At 47.4% G+C, this 19099-nt stretch overlaps 7 protein-coding genes across 7 annotated transcripts; 2 read left to right on the forward strand and 5 right to left on the reverse strand.

Annotated features, from left to right (window-relative positions):
- Positions 1–165: 165 nt before the first annotated feature.
- Positions 166–3135, forward strand: PGRI_041430 (M28 family metallopeptidase; the record flags this gene model as incomplete). Its single annotated transcript, XM_040791856.1, has 1 exon — positions 166–3135. The coding sequence occupies one exon, from the start codon at positions 166–168 to the stop codon at positions 3133–3135; it is 2970 nt and encodes a 989-aa protein (XP_040643766.1).
- A 1014-nt stretch (positions 3136–4149) lies between these two features.
- PGRI_041440 (uncharacterized protein) lies at positions 4150–5259 on the reverse strand (the record flags this gene model as incomplete). The annotated part of the gene is made up of 1 exon (XM_040791857.1): positions 4150–5259. One exon carries the CDS (start codon positions 5257–5259, stop codon positions 4150–4152), a length of 1110 nt encoding a protein of 369 aa, XP_040643767.1.
- An 844-nt stretch (positions 5260–6103) lies between these two features.
- On the reverse strand, positions 6104–7009 carry PGRI_041450 (NAD-dependent epimerase/dehydratase family protein; the record flags this gene model as incomplete). Its single annotated transcript, XM_040791858.1, has 1 exon — positions 6104–7009. The coding sequence occupies one exon, from the start codon at positions 7007–7009 to the stop codon at positions 6104–6106; it is 906 nt and encodes a 301-aa protein (XP_040643768.1).
- Positions 7010–8315: 1306 nt separating this feature from the next.
- On the reverse strand, positions 8316–9080 carry PGRI_041460 (SGNH/GDSL hydrolase family protein; the record flags this gene model as incomplete). Its single annotated transcript, XM_040791859.1, has 1 exon — positions 8316–9080. The coding sequence occupies one exon, from the start codon at positions 9078–9080 to the stop codon at positions 8316–8318; it is 765 nt and encodes a 254-aa protein (XP_040643769.1).
- Positions 9081–10017: 937 nt separating this feature from the next.
- PGRI_041470 (proline racemase family protein) lies at positions 10018–11070 on the reverse strand (the record flags this gene model as incomplete). The annotated part of the gene is made up of 1 exon (XM_040791860.1): positions 10018–11070. One exon carries the CDS (start codon positions 11068–11070, stop codon positions 10018–10020), a length of 1053 nt encoding a protein of 350 aa, XP_040643770.1.
- Positions 11071–12052: 982 nt separating this feature from the next.
- PGRI_041480 (uncharacterized protein) lies at positions 12053–15306 on the reverse strand (the record flags this gene model as incomplete). Its single annotated transcript, XM_040791861.1, has 8 exons — positions 12053–12918; positions 12964–12994; positions 13060–13124; positions 13171–13280; positions 13570–13702; positions 13760–14334; positions 14420–14619; positions 14671–15306. 8 exons carry the CDS (start codon positions 15304–15306, stop codon positions 12053–12055), a joined length of 2616 nt encoding a protein of 871 aa, XP_040643771.1.
- A 1763-nt stretch (positions 15307–17069) lies between these two features.
- Positions 17070–18816, forward strand: PGRI_041490 (uncharacterized protein; the record flags this gene model as incomplete). Its single annotated transcript, XM_040791862.1, has 2 exons — positions 17070–17077; positions 17124–18816. 2 exons carry the CDS (start codon positions 17070–17072, stop codon positions 18814–18816), a joined length of 1701 nt encoding a protein of 566 aa, XP_040643772.1.
- Positions 18817–19099: the final 283 nt, after the last annotated feature.

The raw sequence follows: 19099 nt of genomic DNA on the forward strand, positions 1-19099 counted from the left end.
GTTGTGTTAGTGTAGTAGGATTGTGAAGCATATCTGCATAAAAATGTACATAAAAATGTAACTTACCGTAATGACGGTACCACAAGCTACCCCCGCATTTGGCTTAAATTCGACTCCAACTTCCTCCACTCCACCCATTACCACTCAGCTTGAATAGCACAGGGTATGGCTACCTACAAGGCCAGCAACCCTCTGGCGTTTACGCCATGGCCGGTAACAATCATCACTACAGCTGTGTACCTTGCCTTGATCATCCCATTGCTGGTGATCCACCACAACGTCCCACCCGCGCCTCGGACGAGTCCTAACGGCCTCAACCTCACAGAGGCATGGCAAGATCTTCAGAGCCTGACAAAAGGCTTCCATCCTTACAACTCACACCAGAATGACGAGGTCCGCTCTTGGTTACTTGAACGCATCGACGCGATCAAGCAGTCTGCCCCATCCACCGAGGAATTCCGCGACGCGAAGGAGGAGAAGCCCGATGTTTTCGTCTTCGACGATCTGGTGTCTAACCTAACTTTCATCGATAAAAGTGTCGGTGTTTACTTTGAAGGCAACAATATCCTTGTCTACATTCGCGGCTCGGAAGATACAAAAGAGAATTGGTGGGAGACTCCTGGCCGAATGCCCGTTGGCAAGGGAGGGGTACTTGTCAACGCGCACTTCGACAGCGTTTCGACCGGGTACGGAGCGACAGACGATGGAGTCGGTGTTGTGACTTGCCTGCAGCTGGTGAAATACTTCCTGACACCAGGTCATGCGCCGCGCCGCGGATTGGTGGTTCTCCTCAACAATGGCGAGGAGGACTATCTGAACGGTGCACGCGCGTACAGCCAGCATCCGATGGCACACTTTGCTCACACATTCCTGAACTTGGAGGGTGCGGGTGCTGGAGGTCGTGCTACATTATTCCGCAGCTCGGATACGGAGGTCACCCAGGCGTATGCAAAATCACAGCACCCATTCGGCACGGTGTTGAGTGCCAATGGGTTCGAAAAGGGCCTTATTAGCAGTCAGACGGACTATGTTGTTTTGGACGGTATCTTGGGCCTGCGCGGGTTGGATGTCGCTTTCTTTGAACCTAGAGCTCGCTATCACACTGATCAGGATGATGCCCGACACACAAGTATGGACTCGCTCTGGCATATGCTCTCTACTGCTGTTGCTACGACAGAGGCACTTGTGTCTGACACCACTGATCGATTTGACGGACATCTCCGCGACGATGGAACTGTACCTAGCGGCTCAGGTACTCGGGCTGTTTGGTTCGACCTGTTTGGGAGTGCTTTTGCTGTATTCCGTCTGCATACGCTGTTTGCATTGTCTGTCACTATACTGATTGTGGCGCCTTTGACATTGCTTATCACTAGTGTCATTCTTTCAAAGGCCGACAAGATGTATCTCTTCCGCTCATCGGCTTATTCTGAGATCAACGACGACAACGTTCCGCTGCGTGGGCTGCGAGGTTTCTTCCGGTTTCCATTCTTGATCTCAATCCCTACAGCAGTGATTGTCGGACTGGCTTACATGGTGACAAAAGTCAATCCTTTAATTGCCCATAGCAGTTCATATGCTGTATGGAGTATGATGATTTCAGCTTGGATCTTTTTGGCTTGGTTTGTATCTCGCGTCGCGGACTTCGCACGCCCATCAGCCTTTCACCGAGTCTATACCTGGACTTGGATGTTTGTTTTTACCTGGTCTCTCATGGTAGTGGGCACTGTTTACGAGCACGAGGAAGGGCTCGCTGGTGGCTATTTCATGCTATTTTACTTTGCCGGGACCTTCTTGGCCACATGGATCTCTTATTTGGAATTATTCTCTCTGCCAACAAAGACAGAGTACGTCGGTGGATTAGCTGAATCACGACGGCCCAGTACCCAGGGAAGCCGACTTGCCGCATCGGGCGATGAGAACCAAGACGATGATGCCGAAGTGGACCCGACTGAGTCGACATCGCTCTTGCATGGCCGACACCGCACCACCTTTGCCAACTACGTCCGCGTGGGGGTAGACCGCGCCTCTGATGAACTAGACGAAGAGGAAGAAGAGAAAGACCCGAACGTGTATGCAAACGAGCAGGGATGGAGTGGCGCGTTGCCCCGATGGACGTGGCTGTTGCAGCTTCTCATCACAGCTCCCGTAATTCTCATGCTGATCGTGCCACTCGCTCTTCTGATTACCAGCGCTCTCAGCCAGACCGGTCAGGATGGTAGTCCACAGCTGATCGTCTATCTCTTCATTGCCATCCTTACTGCACTTCTCTTTGCGCCTATGCTGCCATTTATTCACCGCTACACATACCACCTGCCTATCTTCCTACTCTTTGTTTTCATCGGAACCATGATCTACAACCTTGTCGCTTTCCCGTTCGCAGACTCCAACCGTCTGAAGCTGTTCTTCCTGCAAGAGGTCGATCTCGACAACGGAATCTCTACTGCTTCATTGACTGGCATGCCACCATTTGTAAAGGATGTTACCTACGGGCTCCCCAGCGCAGCCGGCCAAGATGAGACCTGTGATTGGACTTACCGAGGCAAGAACCATGTCCAGCGATGCTCCTGGAGTGCGCCACTACCACATGTTGTCCCCAGTACCAACTCTCTATCCGTTTCAACCGAGGATCCCAACTCTCTGCTTGAGGCTTCTGAGTTGTCGTCGGACTGGATTTCCTTCAGCATCTCCCACCCTCAGCCGGAGAGTTCCTCTGTACGCTTCGAAGTATCAGGCCAAAACACACGTAACTGCCGTATCAATATGGACGGTAACTACATCACGAACTTCAGTGTGATTGGCTCCTCCGCTCCGGACCACCGTTTCCTGAACCCGTCGCCAGATGGTCTGAACCGGATCCAATTATGGAGTCGTACATGGGATAACAAGTGGACTGTCGATGTCGATTTCTCAAAGCATGACTCATCTGAGACCGATGAGGTTGACGAGCCCTCTATCACGGGTCGCATCACCTGTCTATGGAGCGACAATAACCGAGTCGGCCTCATCCCCGCCCTCGACGAGGTGAGACAGTTTAGCCCAGCGTGGGTAGCTGTTACCAAGTTCTCTGATGGGTTGATTGAGGGATCTCGATCCTTCGAGATTAAGCGTTCAAGCCTGGGGGCTTTGCAGTCTTGAGTTTTAGTGGTAGGAGGAACCTGGTCTCTAACACCTTTTTCTATGTACGATTTATGAGCTGTTTTGTTTTACCGCCCGTCCTTTTTTATTGTGCTGTGCTGTGTACTATCCTATCGACGAGGCATTTGTTGATTTATATTTCAGTCGAGACATATCATACCCTTGACTACATCTTCTAAGTAATAAGGACCTTGATGTCTGGACTCTAGGAGACGGAAAAAGCAGAGGAAGAGGAGCAACTATCTACTCTAAGTCTAAGCAACTATACATACGGAAAATGTATCTATAGCGTCGTATTCTCAGTTCGCCAGTGTGTGCAGGCTAATTGGGCTCGCAGGAGGTTCATCCAGTTCAATATTCGAGTTCTCAATGAGGAATTTGTGCATGTAATATGCCACTAAGCTATTGTAGCAAGGGTTACCAAGTGGCATAGGGCTACAGGGTTACAGATGTTAGGAATGTCCGACCCCTTGGAACCTCTCGGGACATTTTTAAGGAATCTAAGCTCGAGCCATCAACTATCCGGGGTAATTAAGCGGATAGTTAGCCTTAGTTTGAACTTCATGGGATAGAATCAATAAGAATCTCAACATAATTTGCTACATCACACAGAACGCCAGATGACCTGTATATTTCGAAGAGGGATGTGCAACCGAGATAGGAACATATTTGACAACCGCATAATACTGGTAATCGTTCTATATACAAAGATGAACATGCATCTACATTGCACTATCGTAAATGAACCCTGGTGGGTTTCAGTTGTAGATTCCCATTGAGGAAGCTGCTGACTCGGCGACACAAGTCTATGAATCTAGAATTCTTAATGACTCAGGAGCTGGGCGCGAGACGCGAGGATTGACCGTGGAAGTTGAATTTCCTCGGTGCTGTTGTGGCGGAGGTTGATGTGTGTTCACAGGGAATGAAGTGGGATATTTGGAGTCCCAATGATCATATATCATAAGCCGTGATTCGTAAAAAGAAGCTCGAAGGGTATTGCTGCGAGATCCATTCTCATCCTGGTTTCTCGGGCATTTCGCGACGAGTTTGTTGCCGTGGATAATGGTAGAATGGATTTGTGAAGTCGATTGGGAGGTGATCGACATGATAGGCGCGGGCCTCGTTGCTCCACGTGTGTGAGAGATCGGAATTGGTTCGTATGCGGTCGGGTGGTAAATGCTCGAAGATGGCGATAGAAACGTCCTCTGGATCCATGCGGGAAGGTCTGCGATGGATGACACTCGGGACGGCGTGGGTCACGTCGGAGGTGACCCGGGTTGCGTCGACGAAATCGGGGAGGTCGCGTGGCGCAGAGAAAGACTCTGGTTTCCAGACGTGGTTATGTACCAGGTGAATGAGTTTACCGAGGACGGCGAATTCAAGCTTCAGCTTGATGCTGTATACGACGCCTTTGAGCATTGTTTCCATGATGTAGAAGTTCATGTACTCGGCGACGAGAAGACCCAGGTCTAGGATGATAATGATGAAGTTGATGACCAGTAGCTGGTACTGAATCTTGCGTTTGGTACGGTCTGGGTCTAGGCGTAGCATGCGTACTGTTTCCCAGATGTAGAGGCCTGAGATGATGAATTCCTGCAGACAGAAGCCTGTCATTTGGATCTTTTCCATTATATTGTAGCCCTTCTTCCATGTTTCTAGGGAGGGCTCGTTGTAGACCAGGTTGGTACCGTAGGTGAGGGCGGTAGTGGGAAGATGAAGGATAACTGCGTTAACCATGATCATGATCAACACGCGACGTAGGACTCGGTGGTTTGATAGGACCAAATGGAGGCGTGAGTAGAGGACAATCGATTGGCCGGTGACCATACACCACCATCCAATTGTGAGAAAGGTGACTGGGAGCCATGGAATGTCCAGGTTGAGGTTGAAAAATTTGAGTAAGAAGCCTAGCGAGTAGGGAAGTAGACCGGCGGAGGAGGAAATCAACAAACTCCAAAAGTAGAGTCCTCTGTATTCTGCGAAGGTGACGAAGAGAAGGATCAATAACTCTAAAGCATTGTACCAAGTGATGCCAGCAAGAGTGGCGATCGTGATCTTCATGCTCAATGAGGCTCCTTCATAGTGAGCACTGATGCCGTCCCCGGCAGCACTGAAATCGCCCATGGCGTTGACTCAGGGGAATGGCATAGCGTGTGGAGCAGGAGTGGATCGGGTATATAGGGAAAATCTGGGGAATTCTGGGGGATTCTGGGGGATTCTGGGACTCGACCTTTTTTTTAAAAAAAAAAAAAAGAAATAGAGAAAGAGAGAAAAGGTACAACAAAGAGAACAAAGAGGCACTGGGGCGTAAACCCCGTATAATTTCATGCGGGGGCCGGGGCGATCAGGGTACCCCAGACAGGTGAAAATATAAAAGACGTCCGTATAGCCCGGTTATATTAAGAAAAGAGATCTAAAAAAAAGCAAAAACAAGGACCATCTCACTGTCAGATTGTGTTACCTGTGCTTTCGGGGATCTCCATGTTTTACAATGAGATTGTTGAACTTATCTTTAACGTCTAAAAACTTCAAATCTAAGGGGGTTCAATATATTGAAAATATTCAAAAAGCCACTCGGCTAAAAGGGGGAAATTATTGATTGCCCGTTTGCCAGCCAAGACTTTCTTGGTATATCCAGCCTCAAAAAGGGTCATAGCCCTCTCTTTATTGCGCCACGAAGCCTTGTTTATGAGTCTTTTTGACTCTGTAACCATGGACTGGTAAGTTATTTCTTTGTTCCAATTCATAGAGGAGTTCAATTCGATATCACCTTTTTATAAAAAGAATATCCCTTAGCCAAGGAGTCTGGAGATTTCCATAACCTTCCAATATTGGGAAAATGAGATCTGCTGATGTCATCGGGAATTGGCGCGTGACCTGAATAAACATAGCCCTAGCTTCCAAGGCTGGATAATTCCGAAAGACAAAATAAGACATTTATTTCGGAGTACTCCGTATAAAATTCAATTTATTCATAATACTTCATCCAATGATGCTCTTCTTTAAATCCAAGCAGCTCCTTAATTTTCCGGTTACTGATCGGAGCCTCTCTGGCCCCCAACTCTCGCGTAACCGGGACACCAGGACAAACCCGCGCTAAGAACTCACCAGTGTTCTCATAATTGGTAATTTCGTCATTGACAGCATTAAAAACCTGAAACCCAAGGCCATCCTTCTGAATTCCAAGATCACACATCTGCCCAAGATCACGAGCATCAATGTACGACCACCCATGCGGCGCCCATTTCTCGGGATTTTCAACATAGGAACGGAACATGGACTGTTTGTACTCCTCCGGCGCAACAATGCGACCAATACGCAGTATATAGATATCACTTCCATACCGACGCGCAAATCCACGCGCAATGCTCTCGCCGCACACCTTTGAAATGGCGTACGTGTCCATTGGGTTTGCGTCGACGGTTTCTTCAACTGGGAAGGAAGGGTAATCTACATCTCCCTCTGCATAGCTCACGCCGTAGACTGTGACAGAACTGGCGATGATGATTTTCTTGATACCGAGGCGCGAGGCGGCTTCGATTATGTTGTACGTTGCCGAGGTATTACCGCGGAAGGTTTCGTCGTCTGGGACGATCATGTTGCGCGAATACCCGGCCATGTGAATGACTGCATCGGGGACTAGCCCGAGTGGTTCGCGGAATGGCTCGGTCAAGTGGAAATGAGAGCCTAGTGCGCTGTAGACCTGTCCGGTGTTTGTCAGGTCGACGCGCATTGTATGGACTTGCTCTTCTAGCTCGACGGGAAGAGGAACGAGGTCGAGGTTCAGGAGATCATGGCCTTGTTGAAGGAGATATCTGATGATATGCTGTCCGGCTTTGCCAGAGCCTCCAGTGATCACGATTCGCTTTCCCATATTGTGGTCTTGTTTGTAGGAGGGGTTGGATAATGCGGGGTATAGATGATCACGATATCGCTTTATAGATGGATTGATGTAAACAACGGAGAGGTGAGTTTACACAAGTGGCTAGTCAAGATACTTTGATTTGAACGAAAGACTATCAGATGCGCTTGAAGGGACAGGCTACGCTTGTACGCGAAAGCGTGGAGCCGGAAGATGACATTCCGAGGTGTTCGGCCCGACAAAGATGGAACGAGACTTTCCGGATGAGTAGAATGACACCCATTGCTAATTTACTATACGCAGCTTTTATCAGTGACATAGGAGTCGAGTGATAGTAGAGTCTTTGTACATAGAATAATACTATGCATGTCTTTCCTCTTTTGGCCAGAACGGCTAACCGCATAACTCGCATATTTAGGGCATATTCTTATGACAAGAAAAAAATATATTCAACCCCATCGAATTACCCAAAACAGCACCGCCAACATTTTTTGGGAGCGTGGGCTGGTTAGCGCCATTAGTTCTTTGCTTGCCCGGATTGCCCGTTGGTCAAGGCAAACCTCGTTCTATTGGTTAGTTATGATTTTGTCTGCTATACGGGCAACAAGTGCCAAGGGTGCATAGCCTTCACCGACAAGTTGAGAAGTATTTGCATTATGCGTTTGCTGGATTGCAAGCAAAAATTCGATGCTAGAAGTGTATCTGGCTTACAGGGTACAAGCATTCTTAATATTCTCTCGAGGTTTTTATGAGGCTCAAAATGAGTAGTACTATGTGCAAACAGTCAAGCGAGAGTTATTTTCTATAGGCTTAGCAGAAGGCGCAGAACCCTGCAGGCTCTCTTCCCGTGTTTCACCCTATGCTCACCCTATGCGGGGTTTACCCCAGACCATCCAGGCCGAGTGCAACGTACAGATGTTATTTTTATATAGTATTCTGATTGGTGTGCATCCCGAGGCCTGTAGTTCTCAGCAGTGCCTACGTAATAATACCCCGAACTGGTCTTCACGTTTGGGGCCCTCATAGATCTTATTTAGTGTTGCTTCTTATAGCCTTGTGGGAGGATCTTGATGATTTCATTCAGCTGAACAGCCATTACTATCGCCAAGCTGGATAATTAACCTTAGTCAAGATATTAGCGCAGAATTCTATGTTGCGGACATGGCAGGGTACAGGAAATCCAACTCCTTTGTTTTGATGGATAGGCGGTCTGATATTACCAGGTGATCACGATGATAATATCTCACACCTGCTCTAGCCTGTTTGACAATCGTAGTCGCCTAGTAAGACCACGCAGAGCATATTATAATGAATATATTCACAACAATGATTTGGACAATATGCTCTTGCGGACGGTTTCAGCTAGAATATCCGCGACAGCCTTCATCCCATCAAGGTTCGGATGGAGAAGTGGCCCCGATGCAAAGCCTCCAACCCAGGGTTCTTTGCTGCCGAGTGTATGTTCCTGACTGAGTTGGTGAATTGGGACTGTTTCACACCAATCTGTCCGACCTTCCACGGCGGTAGAATATGCATGTTGTAGACCAGACGCAACGCCGCGGTAATGCTCAATTCTCTCCTGTGTCAGCGGGATATCCCGACCAGATTGAGTGCCAGGTCCTAAAACAGCAAGATATTCGACAAGGAAGATTCGAGCTCCCGGGGCCCGTTTGTGTATTTGATCGAGGACTCCCCCTAATCTTTCTGCCAATTCGCTGGGTGATAGTGGCGCGGAAGATTGTAGCTCGGCATCACAAGCATCGGCGATCATGCCGCCAATGTAGTTGATGTCGTTTCCTCCAGCAGTCACGGTGATTATATTGGCATCTTCGGGGAGGTTGGAGATTTGCGGTGGGAAGGTCGTGTTGAATGGAGTAGACTGTGGATCGACTGTTATGTTGAGCAATGTTGCACCAGAGACTGACAGATCAGTGAGATCAGCGTTTAAGTGCTGCGCCAAAAGATGGGGATAATTCTGCCCTGATCGCAATGCGGCATATGGCTCGATTTGTGGGGGAATGTCGGGACCAGCAGCAAAGGAGCTGCCCAGGCTTGCAATTTTGAGTTTCTTTGAAGATTCCATAATCCAGCAAATAGAAGAGCAGCGGAGTAGAAGAGCAGGGAAGTGACTTGAAGTTGGAGAGTAGCTTTGGCAGAATTCACGGGAAATTGATGCCTAAAATGTTAGGCCAAAAGTGCTCAGCCCAGCTTGCGCCCTGGCGCCCACCGGTCTAGGCGGGCGCAGCACCTGTAGCCCTTAGCCCCGGGCCTGAGCCCCATATCCCGGGGGATCGAGTAAACATCGGTGGAATAGTTTCTCTACACCGTTTGGGAAAGCCTGAGTTTTAGGCTGCGCACAAACATGACTTAGATCCGCTTGGGCTTCGACGGCCTAGCAGTTGGGGCGCCTACTAAGTAATAATCTCCCACTGCTCTTCATTGAGCGAATAGTCCAGAAACATGTGGAAGAATGGCTGCTATGGCCCATTTAAGACACTAAGAATCTAGTCTGAATGATGTGTATATTAATAGTAACATTGAAGGATGGTGAAGACACCTTGGGATTCGTCCCCTCTAAATGTAAATGTATTCAACAATCAATATCCAGACAACTACCTACAGACAACTAACTACAATGAAAGAGGGCGGGGTTAAGAAACCCCTCCTATCCATGTATTCCGTGGGATCTGCCAGTGACTATTGAACTCCAAGAGTTCAGTCACCAACTTATCAGGACTCGCACGAGAACTGGGAGTTTGATTTGTATTCGGACCTTCGAAGGCCTCAACAACTGGTGTTGATGTCTTTCGAGGACCACCCTCTGCGCTGGCTCGGTGGGCTACGGTGAGACAGGGAGGATTGGGAAGAAGAAGAGAAGAGGAAGAAAGGTGGGAGGAATCCTTTTATACTCTCACGTACCTTCCTAAAATGGATGGGTCCTTTGCTCTTGCCAATTTTATCTTTCAGGGTCACAGGCCAGCGAAGTACATTTATTCTGACAAGCAGTTCTTATTGTTCCCTTAGCCTTGAACCAATGAACTCGGTACCATTCGCCACTGATCTCCCACCCTGAATCCCTCTGGAAAAGGGTCACTCGAATCGAGAACTATTTGTTTGAAACTAGTTATCCAAGCCCTTCCAGCAACAGTCGGGAGAACAGCCTGATACCCGCCAACTTGTGTAATTCCACGAATATGGCTGGTGAACTCAGTGCCAATAATACTGCGATGTTTGAAAACTTCCCCCTCCGCCAACTGACCTCTCGAGTGCAGAACAGCGAGTCGAGCACATGTGCCAGTACCACAAGGACTGCGATCAAAACGCCCCGGTGAGACGACAACAGTGTTGGTGGCAACTTTGCAACCATCCTCCTGTGTGAGAGGCTCCGTGAACTCCAGAATACTGACTCCGTTGATTCTAGGATTCTCGGGGTGAACAGGGGTGTAGGAGGCTTGGACTGCACGTTTGATACGCTCACCAATCTCAACTAGCTGGGTGCTATACTGAGATTCGATTTTCAGTCCCACGGAAGCTGCATCCACGAGCACGTACATCATCCCTCCCCAGGCAATATCAACGGAGACCTCCCCAAGGCCGGGGACTGCCACTTGATAGTCCAGTTTGAATACAAAAGCGGGTACATTGTCAAATGCCACGTTCTTACATTTCCCAGCTTCGCATTCTGCCTTCACGGTGACCAGACCGGCGGCGGTGTCCAGGGTCAGTTCGGTGATGGGCTCTTTCATTGGAACCATGCCGGTCTCCAATAGCACGGTAGTGGTGCAGATTGTATTGGAGCCCGACATAGGCGCGTATTCTTCGCTTTCCATGATCAAGAACCCGGCATCGGCTCGTGGGTCACAAGGAGGTAGAATCAAATTTGTGTTCATTGAGCACCGGCCTCGAGGTTCGTTGAGTAAAAGCTGACGTATGTCGTCTTTTTCATTCAAAAAGTGAACCAGCTTGTCGTACATTGTACTGCCAGGGACGTCGAGTACTCCACCAGTAATCACGTCGCCGACTTCGCCTTCGGCGTGGCATCCAACGACTGATAATGTACGTGAAAAGGGCATGATATTCGGTTGGCTTGTGAGTATTGTTTTGCAAGAGGAAAAATCAAAGAGTTGATTTTAACTAGAACTTCGAATTGACTTGGAAGACGAGATCCCCACGTTGTTTCGGGGCATAAATAGACCAGTCGCAAGAAATTGAGCAAAGCCCGCAAGTCATTTAACTTAAAATATGTGGTGTGTTCTACGCATAATTGCTTTTGACGTACTTTTTGAAACGAAAAATCTACTTTGTATCTTGACGCTGGAAGCGCTGAATTTCCCAATGGCCAGCTAGTCATGATTATAGAGATACAAAATTCAATTCTGAGATTATGATAGGACAATGCTGTGATTGTGATAGATCAGCAGACTTATCTACACATATGGAACAGATGGCTCAGGCCCTGATGAGATAAATTTGCCAACATCGTGGGATACATAACTTTAACTTGCATATTTTTCTTTGCCTCCAAGACTCTTCTCGCCATTAACCGAGTAGCCCTGCCAATCGGATGACCGTTGTACTATTCCAAGGTCATCTAGATGTTTACTTTATCAAAGGCGCAAAATGAGGTGTGATGAATCGAGTCCACCTGTACCGCACGTAAATTGGCGAAATTGTCGAGACTATGCTTGCCCATCCTATATACAGGACTATGGAAAAACAAGTGCTAGCTATATAACTGGGCTTTTCTTTATGCATAATGTACGATCATGGGACGGAAAAGGAAGGAGATGACTTTAAGAGAAGTGAAGCGTTTGGAAGATCACGGGGACACCACATTCTGGGGAAAGATCATCAACACAGAATAAAGATCTTTTTGAATAAAAGAGAAGTTCTTGATTCGCTAGATAGATATGTTATAATATTGGGAAATGAATATGCCTCCTCTTCGATCACTGCAAATCTGCCTTCAGCATGATTTAGATTAAAGATAGGACAGTTATGAAGTGTTTCCCTCTCTATTATTTCAATTCCTAAAATCTGAAGAGAATCCAATGTTCATTCATTGTTGGAAAACAAAATGCGGCGGATATTCGGCCAGTAAGTCCATACTAGAGTTGTAAGAACAGTAGTTGGTATAGCAAAGACCCAGTAAACCCAGAACTTGTCCGACATAGTCCAGCCGGAATCCCCGCCGAAATCAAAAAATGACATGCTGAAGATAGCGCATATGAAAGTAGGAGGAAGAAACGTAAGTGTAACAAAGGCGATCGTTTTCATCGTGGCACTATCCATTTGAGTTGCCCGACCAATTTCCAGGGTAATTCCAGCATCATGCTGAGCCACAGTATTAAAGGACAGTTGGATTTCATTTTGTAATCTCTTCTCATTTGAATTGGACCGATATCGTAGGCTGGTGATGAAAGACTGCCAGGATCGCAAACGAAAGCGAATGTCTTCAGATGTAGCAGGGTCATTATCTGGGTTCGAGTTTGTATAGTTCTCGTGTTGCATCAAGATGTGCTCTATATTTTGCGAGGCAACGTCGAGCGTCTCGTTCACATGAATAGCATGTCTAGCGAGGTCGTGAAGTTGTCTGTAATCGGGTTGCGGTCTTCCTTCTGGTTTTCCCTCTGTCTCCATTGCTCGGACATGATCTCGGATAGCCCATACGGAGGGCTCCTCAAACAGCGCAATCAGCTCGATCAAATATGGATAGATCCAAAATGGATCGCTGAGCCAGCTTTCATTCGGTTTCATCACTGCTCTCAGGAAACGTTCTTTGACGGGTGAGTCGAGATCGAAGGCGAGAATCACAGTTTGATTGGTTGAGGGTAGCCACCGCGTGAAGATATTTGTATGATACCATTTGAACTTGGCACTATTATGGTCTACCTTTTTCACGGCAAATTTAGACCAGGTATCTAGAGAATTAGTGTTGGTTGACCATTCATATTCAGCGTACTTACTGAACCCAGTGGTGACTCCGGAATCTCGTGTCTTTTCACATCCAAAGTTGCCGTTTCCCTGACGGAAATGATATGACCACCAAAAATGAGGCATACAAAATGCATTGGCGAAGGTTTGTCGACATTGTGAGCATCCCTGAATATCGGAAGAATCGGCCACGCTTTTTCAATTAGAGAGTGTGTCTTAGTGTGGGCAGTTTCACGCACATAATACATATTTTAGACCAAGCAGGAATGGTATTAGAGAGGTCGCTTGGGTCTTCAAGGTGAAAGTTAGCCCGTCGAGTTTGTCGCCAATCGCTTCCATCTGCGTTCCGCTGCAATATTAGCAGATCGGCACAGTGTCGGCTCTTTTGCTCCTCCATTTCCTTTAGATGAGAGCTCTAGCTCAGAATATTTCGAGGTTGTTTTAGAGATGAAAGAGCAAATCTCACTGAGTGGGGGAATTGAGAGAGGGGCCGTGCTCCTCAGCCTCAAAATTGCAGTGAAACAGATTCAATTCGAATTGACTGGTGAATTTATATTGGAGCCTTTACCCGAAATCGCGTATTTTACTCTGATCAGTGAAACTCATCCACTGTTGGCGGCCCAATATATTTCTCATACCCCCAAGCCCAGTACCATCCAGAAGCAATTATTATAAACGCAACAAACACCACTGGTGCATAGTTGACCGTATTTGCAGTCACAGGGATTGAAGAAGGCATGCAAAATAATGGAATGACAAGAATACTCCATCCTAAAAACGAATAAGCGATTAGCGATGGCGATAAATCGCTAGTCCGCTCGTACTTACCCAGTGCCACAATATTGCAAACCAACCCGAGGGAGCCAAGGTTAAATTGCCCATTTTTTATGTGTCTTCGGCCTCCAACAAGAGATACAACGATTGGGCATGCATAGCTGACAGTCAATGTAATAACTCCGACGCCAGTGAAAGCGTTGAAAGCAGTAGTTGACCCGAAGTAAATAAATCCGAGCAATATTTGAACAACCATGCCGAGCATCATAGCATTGAAAGGTACGCCATCTCTATTTACCTGCCTCCACCATATGGAGCCTGGTATACCCCCATCGCGAGCAAATGCCCATGTGCTTCGGGAGACAGCCGTAGTGCAGCCTATAACACAAAACAGAGCGAGCACTACCAACGGTAGGAGAAGCAGGAATGACCCAATTGGGCTTCCAATGGCGGACTTGATAATACTCGGAACTGGTTGGCCGGATTCGAGAGCGGCTAAAACCTTCGTGTCGGGGAGCACGAAAACCAATGGGATAAGGAAGAGGAATCCGGCCAGGGTGTTTATAATGACCGCTCCAACCATTGCTTTTGGAACTTGTGTTGATGGTTGCTGAACTTCTTCACACATACTTTGACGGGTTAGTTAGTATTTTGATTAGAGGGAATGAGACGGGAGATGTCCCTTTGGGAGTGAAAATCAAATATGTCACCTACCAAATCACCATACCAGTGGAGGAAGTGCTATAAGCTGCCTGCAGAAGTCCGACGCAAAAGGACCAGCCTGGTGGCCAACCAGATTCGGGCTTAAAACTAGTGAAAACATACTCGGCGTCATGTCTACCCTCTTTCGCAATCGCAAGAACACATATTATAATAGCCAACAATCCTGCAAGCGTCCAGAATATTGCGAATGTCTGGGTCCTGTATTAGCAGGGTGGTGTTGTCGCAGGGGTTGTCAGACATACATCAAGATAAGGTAGCCATTTGTTCCCAAAGGCCGATACTGCGTTAGCAAAGAATGTGACTGCGAGAAATATGAGAAAAACTTGGTATGTTTCCGCTTGGAAGATTCCCACCCCTGGAGCGGATTCGAAGACGTTGATACACGAGACGAAGAAAAGGGTACTCCCAAGGTTGACTGCAAGTGTGATGGTGATATTTCCAACAACATATGACCATCCGCAAATCCACGAGGCAATCCTTCGATATGACGGCGGAGACAGCATAAAAGTCTGGTAGTAGACTCCTCCGGCAGTTGGATAGACCGAGGTTATTTCGCCAAGTGAGGCAGCCACACATAGAGTAATTAAAGAGACGACAAGCCATCCCCAGATTATATTGACAGGGCCTCCTCCAATAAGAGGGTAGATGAAAGTTGTAGCCAGTCCATATGGTATCGCTGCCAGTACAAAGGACATGAAAGCTATTTGAAGTGTGGAGCGGTTTCGAACGAGCTCGGGCTCGTATCCCAGGGCCTCTAGTACCCCATTTGCTGAAGTCTGCTTGCCTTCCTCAATGCTGGGAAATTCTGCAGGTGGATCGGGCTCCGAGCCTTTGTTCTTCGAGGAACAATGCTGGTGAGTGGTGACTTCGTCTGCCATGATGTTTGGCAAGATCGCGACGAGTAACGAAATAGTGGAGAGGTCCCTGAGACTCAAAGATATCGGTGAAGGGTGGCTAATGAGGCTAAATTGCAGGGCGCCTGATCTTAGGTATACACCGATGCTGTTGAATCCCACACCTACAAAGGAAGTTTTGGATGTAATGAACAGATGTAATAAACGCTGGGATGTTCGGGCTGTTTATTACTTATTCCAGCGAGGGGAACCCCGTACCTAGGCTAACCTTCTGTTGACCTCATAAAAGCTTGAGTGCATTGACCAGTGAAGACGAAGGTTACTCAAATCGCTATCCCATATCTCTCTGGGGCATGTTCCTAGGGTATCCACCAGGTGGAGAAACGGATTCTCGCCGAGATAACGTCTGACAGGAAATTTTGATGATCTAGGCAACCACATACGTAAAGATAAAACTAGCAGAAAGATTGCACAGACAATATGCCTAGTCTGAAACAAAGACGATCCTCTCCGTATTAGAAGTTTGACTGTTTTAGGGAATCACACTAGTACTAAGTAGGTTAGAGTTTCAAAGCTAATGCATGGCGGCTACGCTATACCAAATATGGCTATGTTCCCAGTGCCAGGTGGGTCCTGGGGGTCTGGAGTTCCCTTTCGAGCCCTCTAGGATTTGAGCATGGTATGGTGAGATACGAGCATAAAATAATATTGATTGGGTTAGAGACCTATAGTAATTAATTGACACAGCTCAGTAGTTTTCATAAAAGAATTCCTCAATATGGAACCCCTAATAGGCCATGATTGTAATATGTCTGGATATCCGTGCAAATTTCCCCTCATAACCTGTAGAAAGTTAAGATGAGAGACTTCTCCACATATATGATGTCATAACAGGCATGGTGCGGAGAGAAATCGATTCAGAAATGATTTGCCATTGCGAGTTGGGAGTTGGAACATGGTCTTTGGTTTTTATCAGCTAAGTCGAATGGTGGAAGGACCCTCTCCAAATGATTGTGTCAGAATCTGTTCAGTTTCGAAAAAATTATATCAACTCCAACTTACACATATACCCAAACCATGTCTTCAAGAGCTCTTGTATTTATCCAGGCTTGCGCTACCCGCCTAGTGAGGCGTACGTCTGCTTCAACCTTGGGCACACTGATGACCTAAGGGTCAAGATTTCTCAAATGAGAATTTCCTTGCAAATGCTTGACGTTCTGGGTCACGCTGTATATGAAAAAGGACGCTAGCTCGCATTAAGAAAACGAACCCTCACAGCGTATTGTTGATCCTTTTTTGGATTAGCGGGAAAATGCGGGGAGGTGTTGCCGCCTGAGAAGACCTCAACAATTTTACTTCTTGGAAACCAATCGGGAGGAATCTCGAGCAGAGGGTGAGGTGTTTCTTATCGGCAGGTGATCGGATCCCGGTTCATGCACCGGTCTTCGAATCCTTTGATCGGATTCTCATCCGATGCCCCGCCTTCTCAGACTGGTGCCTCCCCCCTCTCCCAGCGAAACAGCATTATATCTTTGATTTAGGTATAATGGAAAGCAAAGAGAGATTGAATTCTCCGCAGAAGAAAAGGCAGAATCCCAACCGGTGCCGACCAAAATCAAGAGGGGGCTGCCAAAGGTGCAAGCAGCGGCGAGTAAGTCGAGGTGAAAGATATACAGTTTCTCCTTCGTCTACGAAGGCCCCTTGAATTCCAAATAATTAATACTTATTCAGCGCAGATGTGATGAAGCCAAGCCAAGTTGCCAGGAATGTACCAAGCGAGGACACACATGTCCTGGTTACCAAAAACAGAGCTTGCAATGGCGATATGTTTACAAAGCCAGCGAAGAGCTAAGCCAGCCAACACCACCGATTGAGTCTCCTGGCACGGTTGCGACCGAATTCGAGTTTTCTGAGGCGAGTAATCCAACACAGGAGGGAAAAGATAATCTTCAGAATGAAACCAAGAACATTTGGGATACGACATGCCCAAACCTCTTCGACCAACTGCCGGATTTTGATGAGCCCACAGATGCATGGTTCTACACCGAGTCGGGATTTAATGGTACGGTTTCAGCCAAGCCTGATGGCGAGCTGGATGGGTTATCAATTTTGCGTCAACGACTGGCCAACACATCCGTCCCCTCCTTTCTCATCCAGCTACCAGTGATGCTGGTGCAATATTACTTCCACACGGTCTGTAACCAATGGTCATCCTTTGACTGTCCTCTCAATCCTTTCAGAACTATTATCAGCCGGCTCTGGAGTCGAAATGCAGCCATTTACTTTGCCATCCAGAGCATGTCAGCTGCCTCGTTGGCCAACGATTTTCCAACGATGCGAGCCATCGGAATGCAAACACAACAACAGGCAATTGCATGCCTGAATAACAGTGTCCAAAAGGGTTCCAACTTCACTCAGGCAAAAGATGATGAGTACTTTCTGGCACTGCTCATGATTGGGTCCACCACTGGGTGGCACGATGCTTCTGATTTGGGGCTTCCGTATCTGAGAGCGGCCCAAGACCATCTTCTGAGGCAAGAAAGCCAATGCAAGAATGCGAACTCTGCCATCGCAAAACAACATCCGCTTTTCAAACAGTGCCTCCTTTGGTGGAACTTACTAGCTGCCTTTGTGGCAGAGGAGTCGCCCATCCTCGACATAGAAGACTCTATAGAAAACAGCGACACGGATTTTTCAGTCTATCTTGTCGATGGGGAGATCCTACCGCATCCATGGACAGGGTCTCTCAGGTACTCATTGAATCTCTTCTATCGAACTGCAAGAGTGATTCGAGCGGCAAGAACCTCCCACCGCCGAAGGCCACAGTCTCTAGATTCTACCTTAATTGACTTGAGCTCCATGGCTGAAGAACTCGATCTCAGACAGAAAGCTGAACATCTCGAGGACAGAATTCTGTTCAGCGGGTTCTCATTCTATTGTGGGCCTGTCGATATCGGGGATACAAACACGCCACCGTCCCATTTCCTTACGTTGGCCGAAGCATATCGCTGTACAGCACTATTGCAGATTTACCATGTTTTCCCGGACATTCTTGAAGAGCGGCTACTAAGTAATCAAAATGCGGATGGCGAACGCCCTATTCCGGCCCTATTTTCGTTGTTATTCCCGACTATTGCCACCGAATGGTCATCGCGCTCGGTGGAAGACGCACGCCACACCCTGGCACTGCACATTGTATCCCTCTTGGAGCAGCTTCCTTCGACGTCTGGAACGAAGGTTATGCAGCCCATAATTTTGGCTTGCATCTCCAGCGATCTTGTTTTCTCGTCTAGGTCTGTGTTAGGCGCTGCGCAAAATACGATCCCTAGTCTGGATATGCTGGACGTTGATATTGCTCAGGCCAGACGAAAAGTCAAAATGCGGTTGTCTGAACTTATCTTAATCCTACCAAAACTTCCAATGCAACGTATTTATAACGTTGTACACGAGTCCTGGGACCGTGCAGACTCTGGTTTAGAAGAGTTCTGGCTGGATGTTATGCTGGATTTAAATTTGGAAACGATTATGGGATAGGCTTAGTATTGAATCTTGCCCCTCTGGCCAATGTCGCTATCTGTTCATAAACCCGTTCAACTAAATCCATTCGATAAAATTGCCTCGAAGAATTGCTCTAATTTTGTGGTTTACTATCCCATAAATGTCACTTTATAAACGCTAGTGAGAGCCATGTCAAACGAAATTTTACCGGACGAATGGCTCATGAGGCCGTTCGAGGAGATGCTATAGGGGGACCTTCGGGCGTATTCGGTGGGAATAATATCCCTAGAAGTTAGTTTTAGGTACTTGTTAGTGGATT

This window comes from Penicillium griseofulvum (assembly GCF_001561935.1).
Source record: "Penicillium griseofulvum strain PG3 chromosome Unknown contig_89, whole genome shotgun sequence".
Lineage (NCBI taxonomy): Eukaryota > Fungi > Ascomycota > Eurotiomycetes > Eurotiales > Aspergillaceae > Penicillium > Penicillium griseofulvum.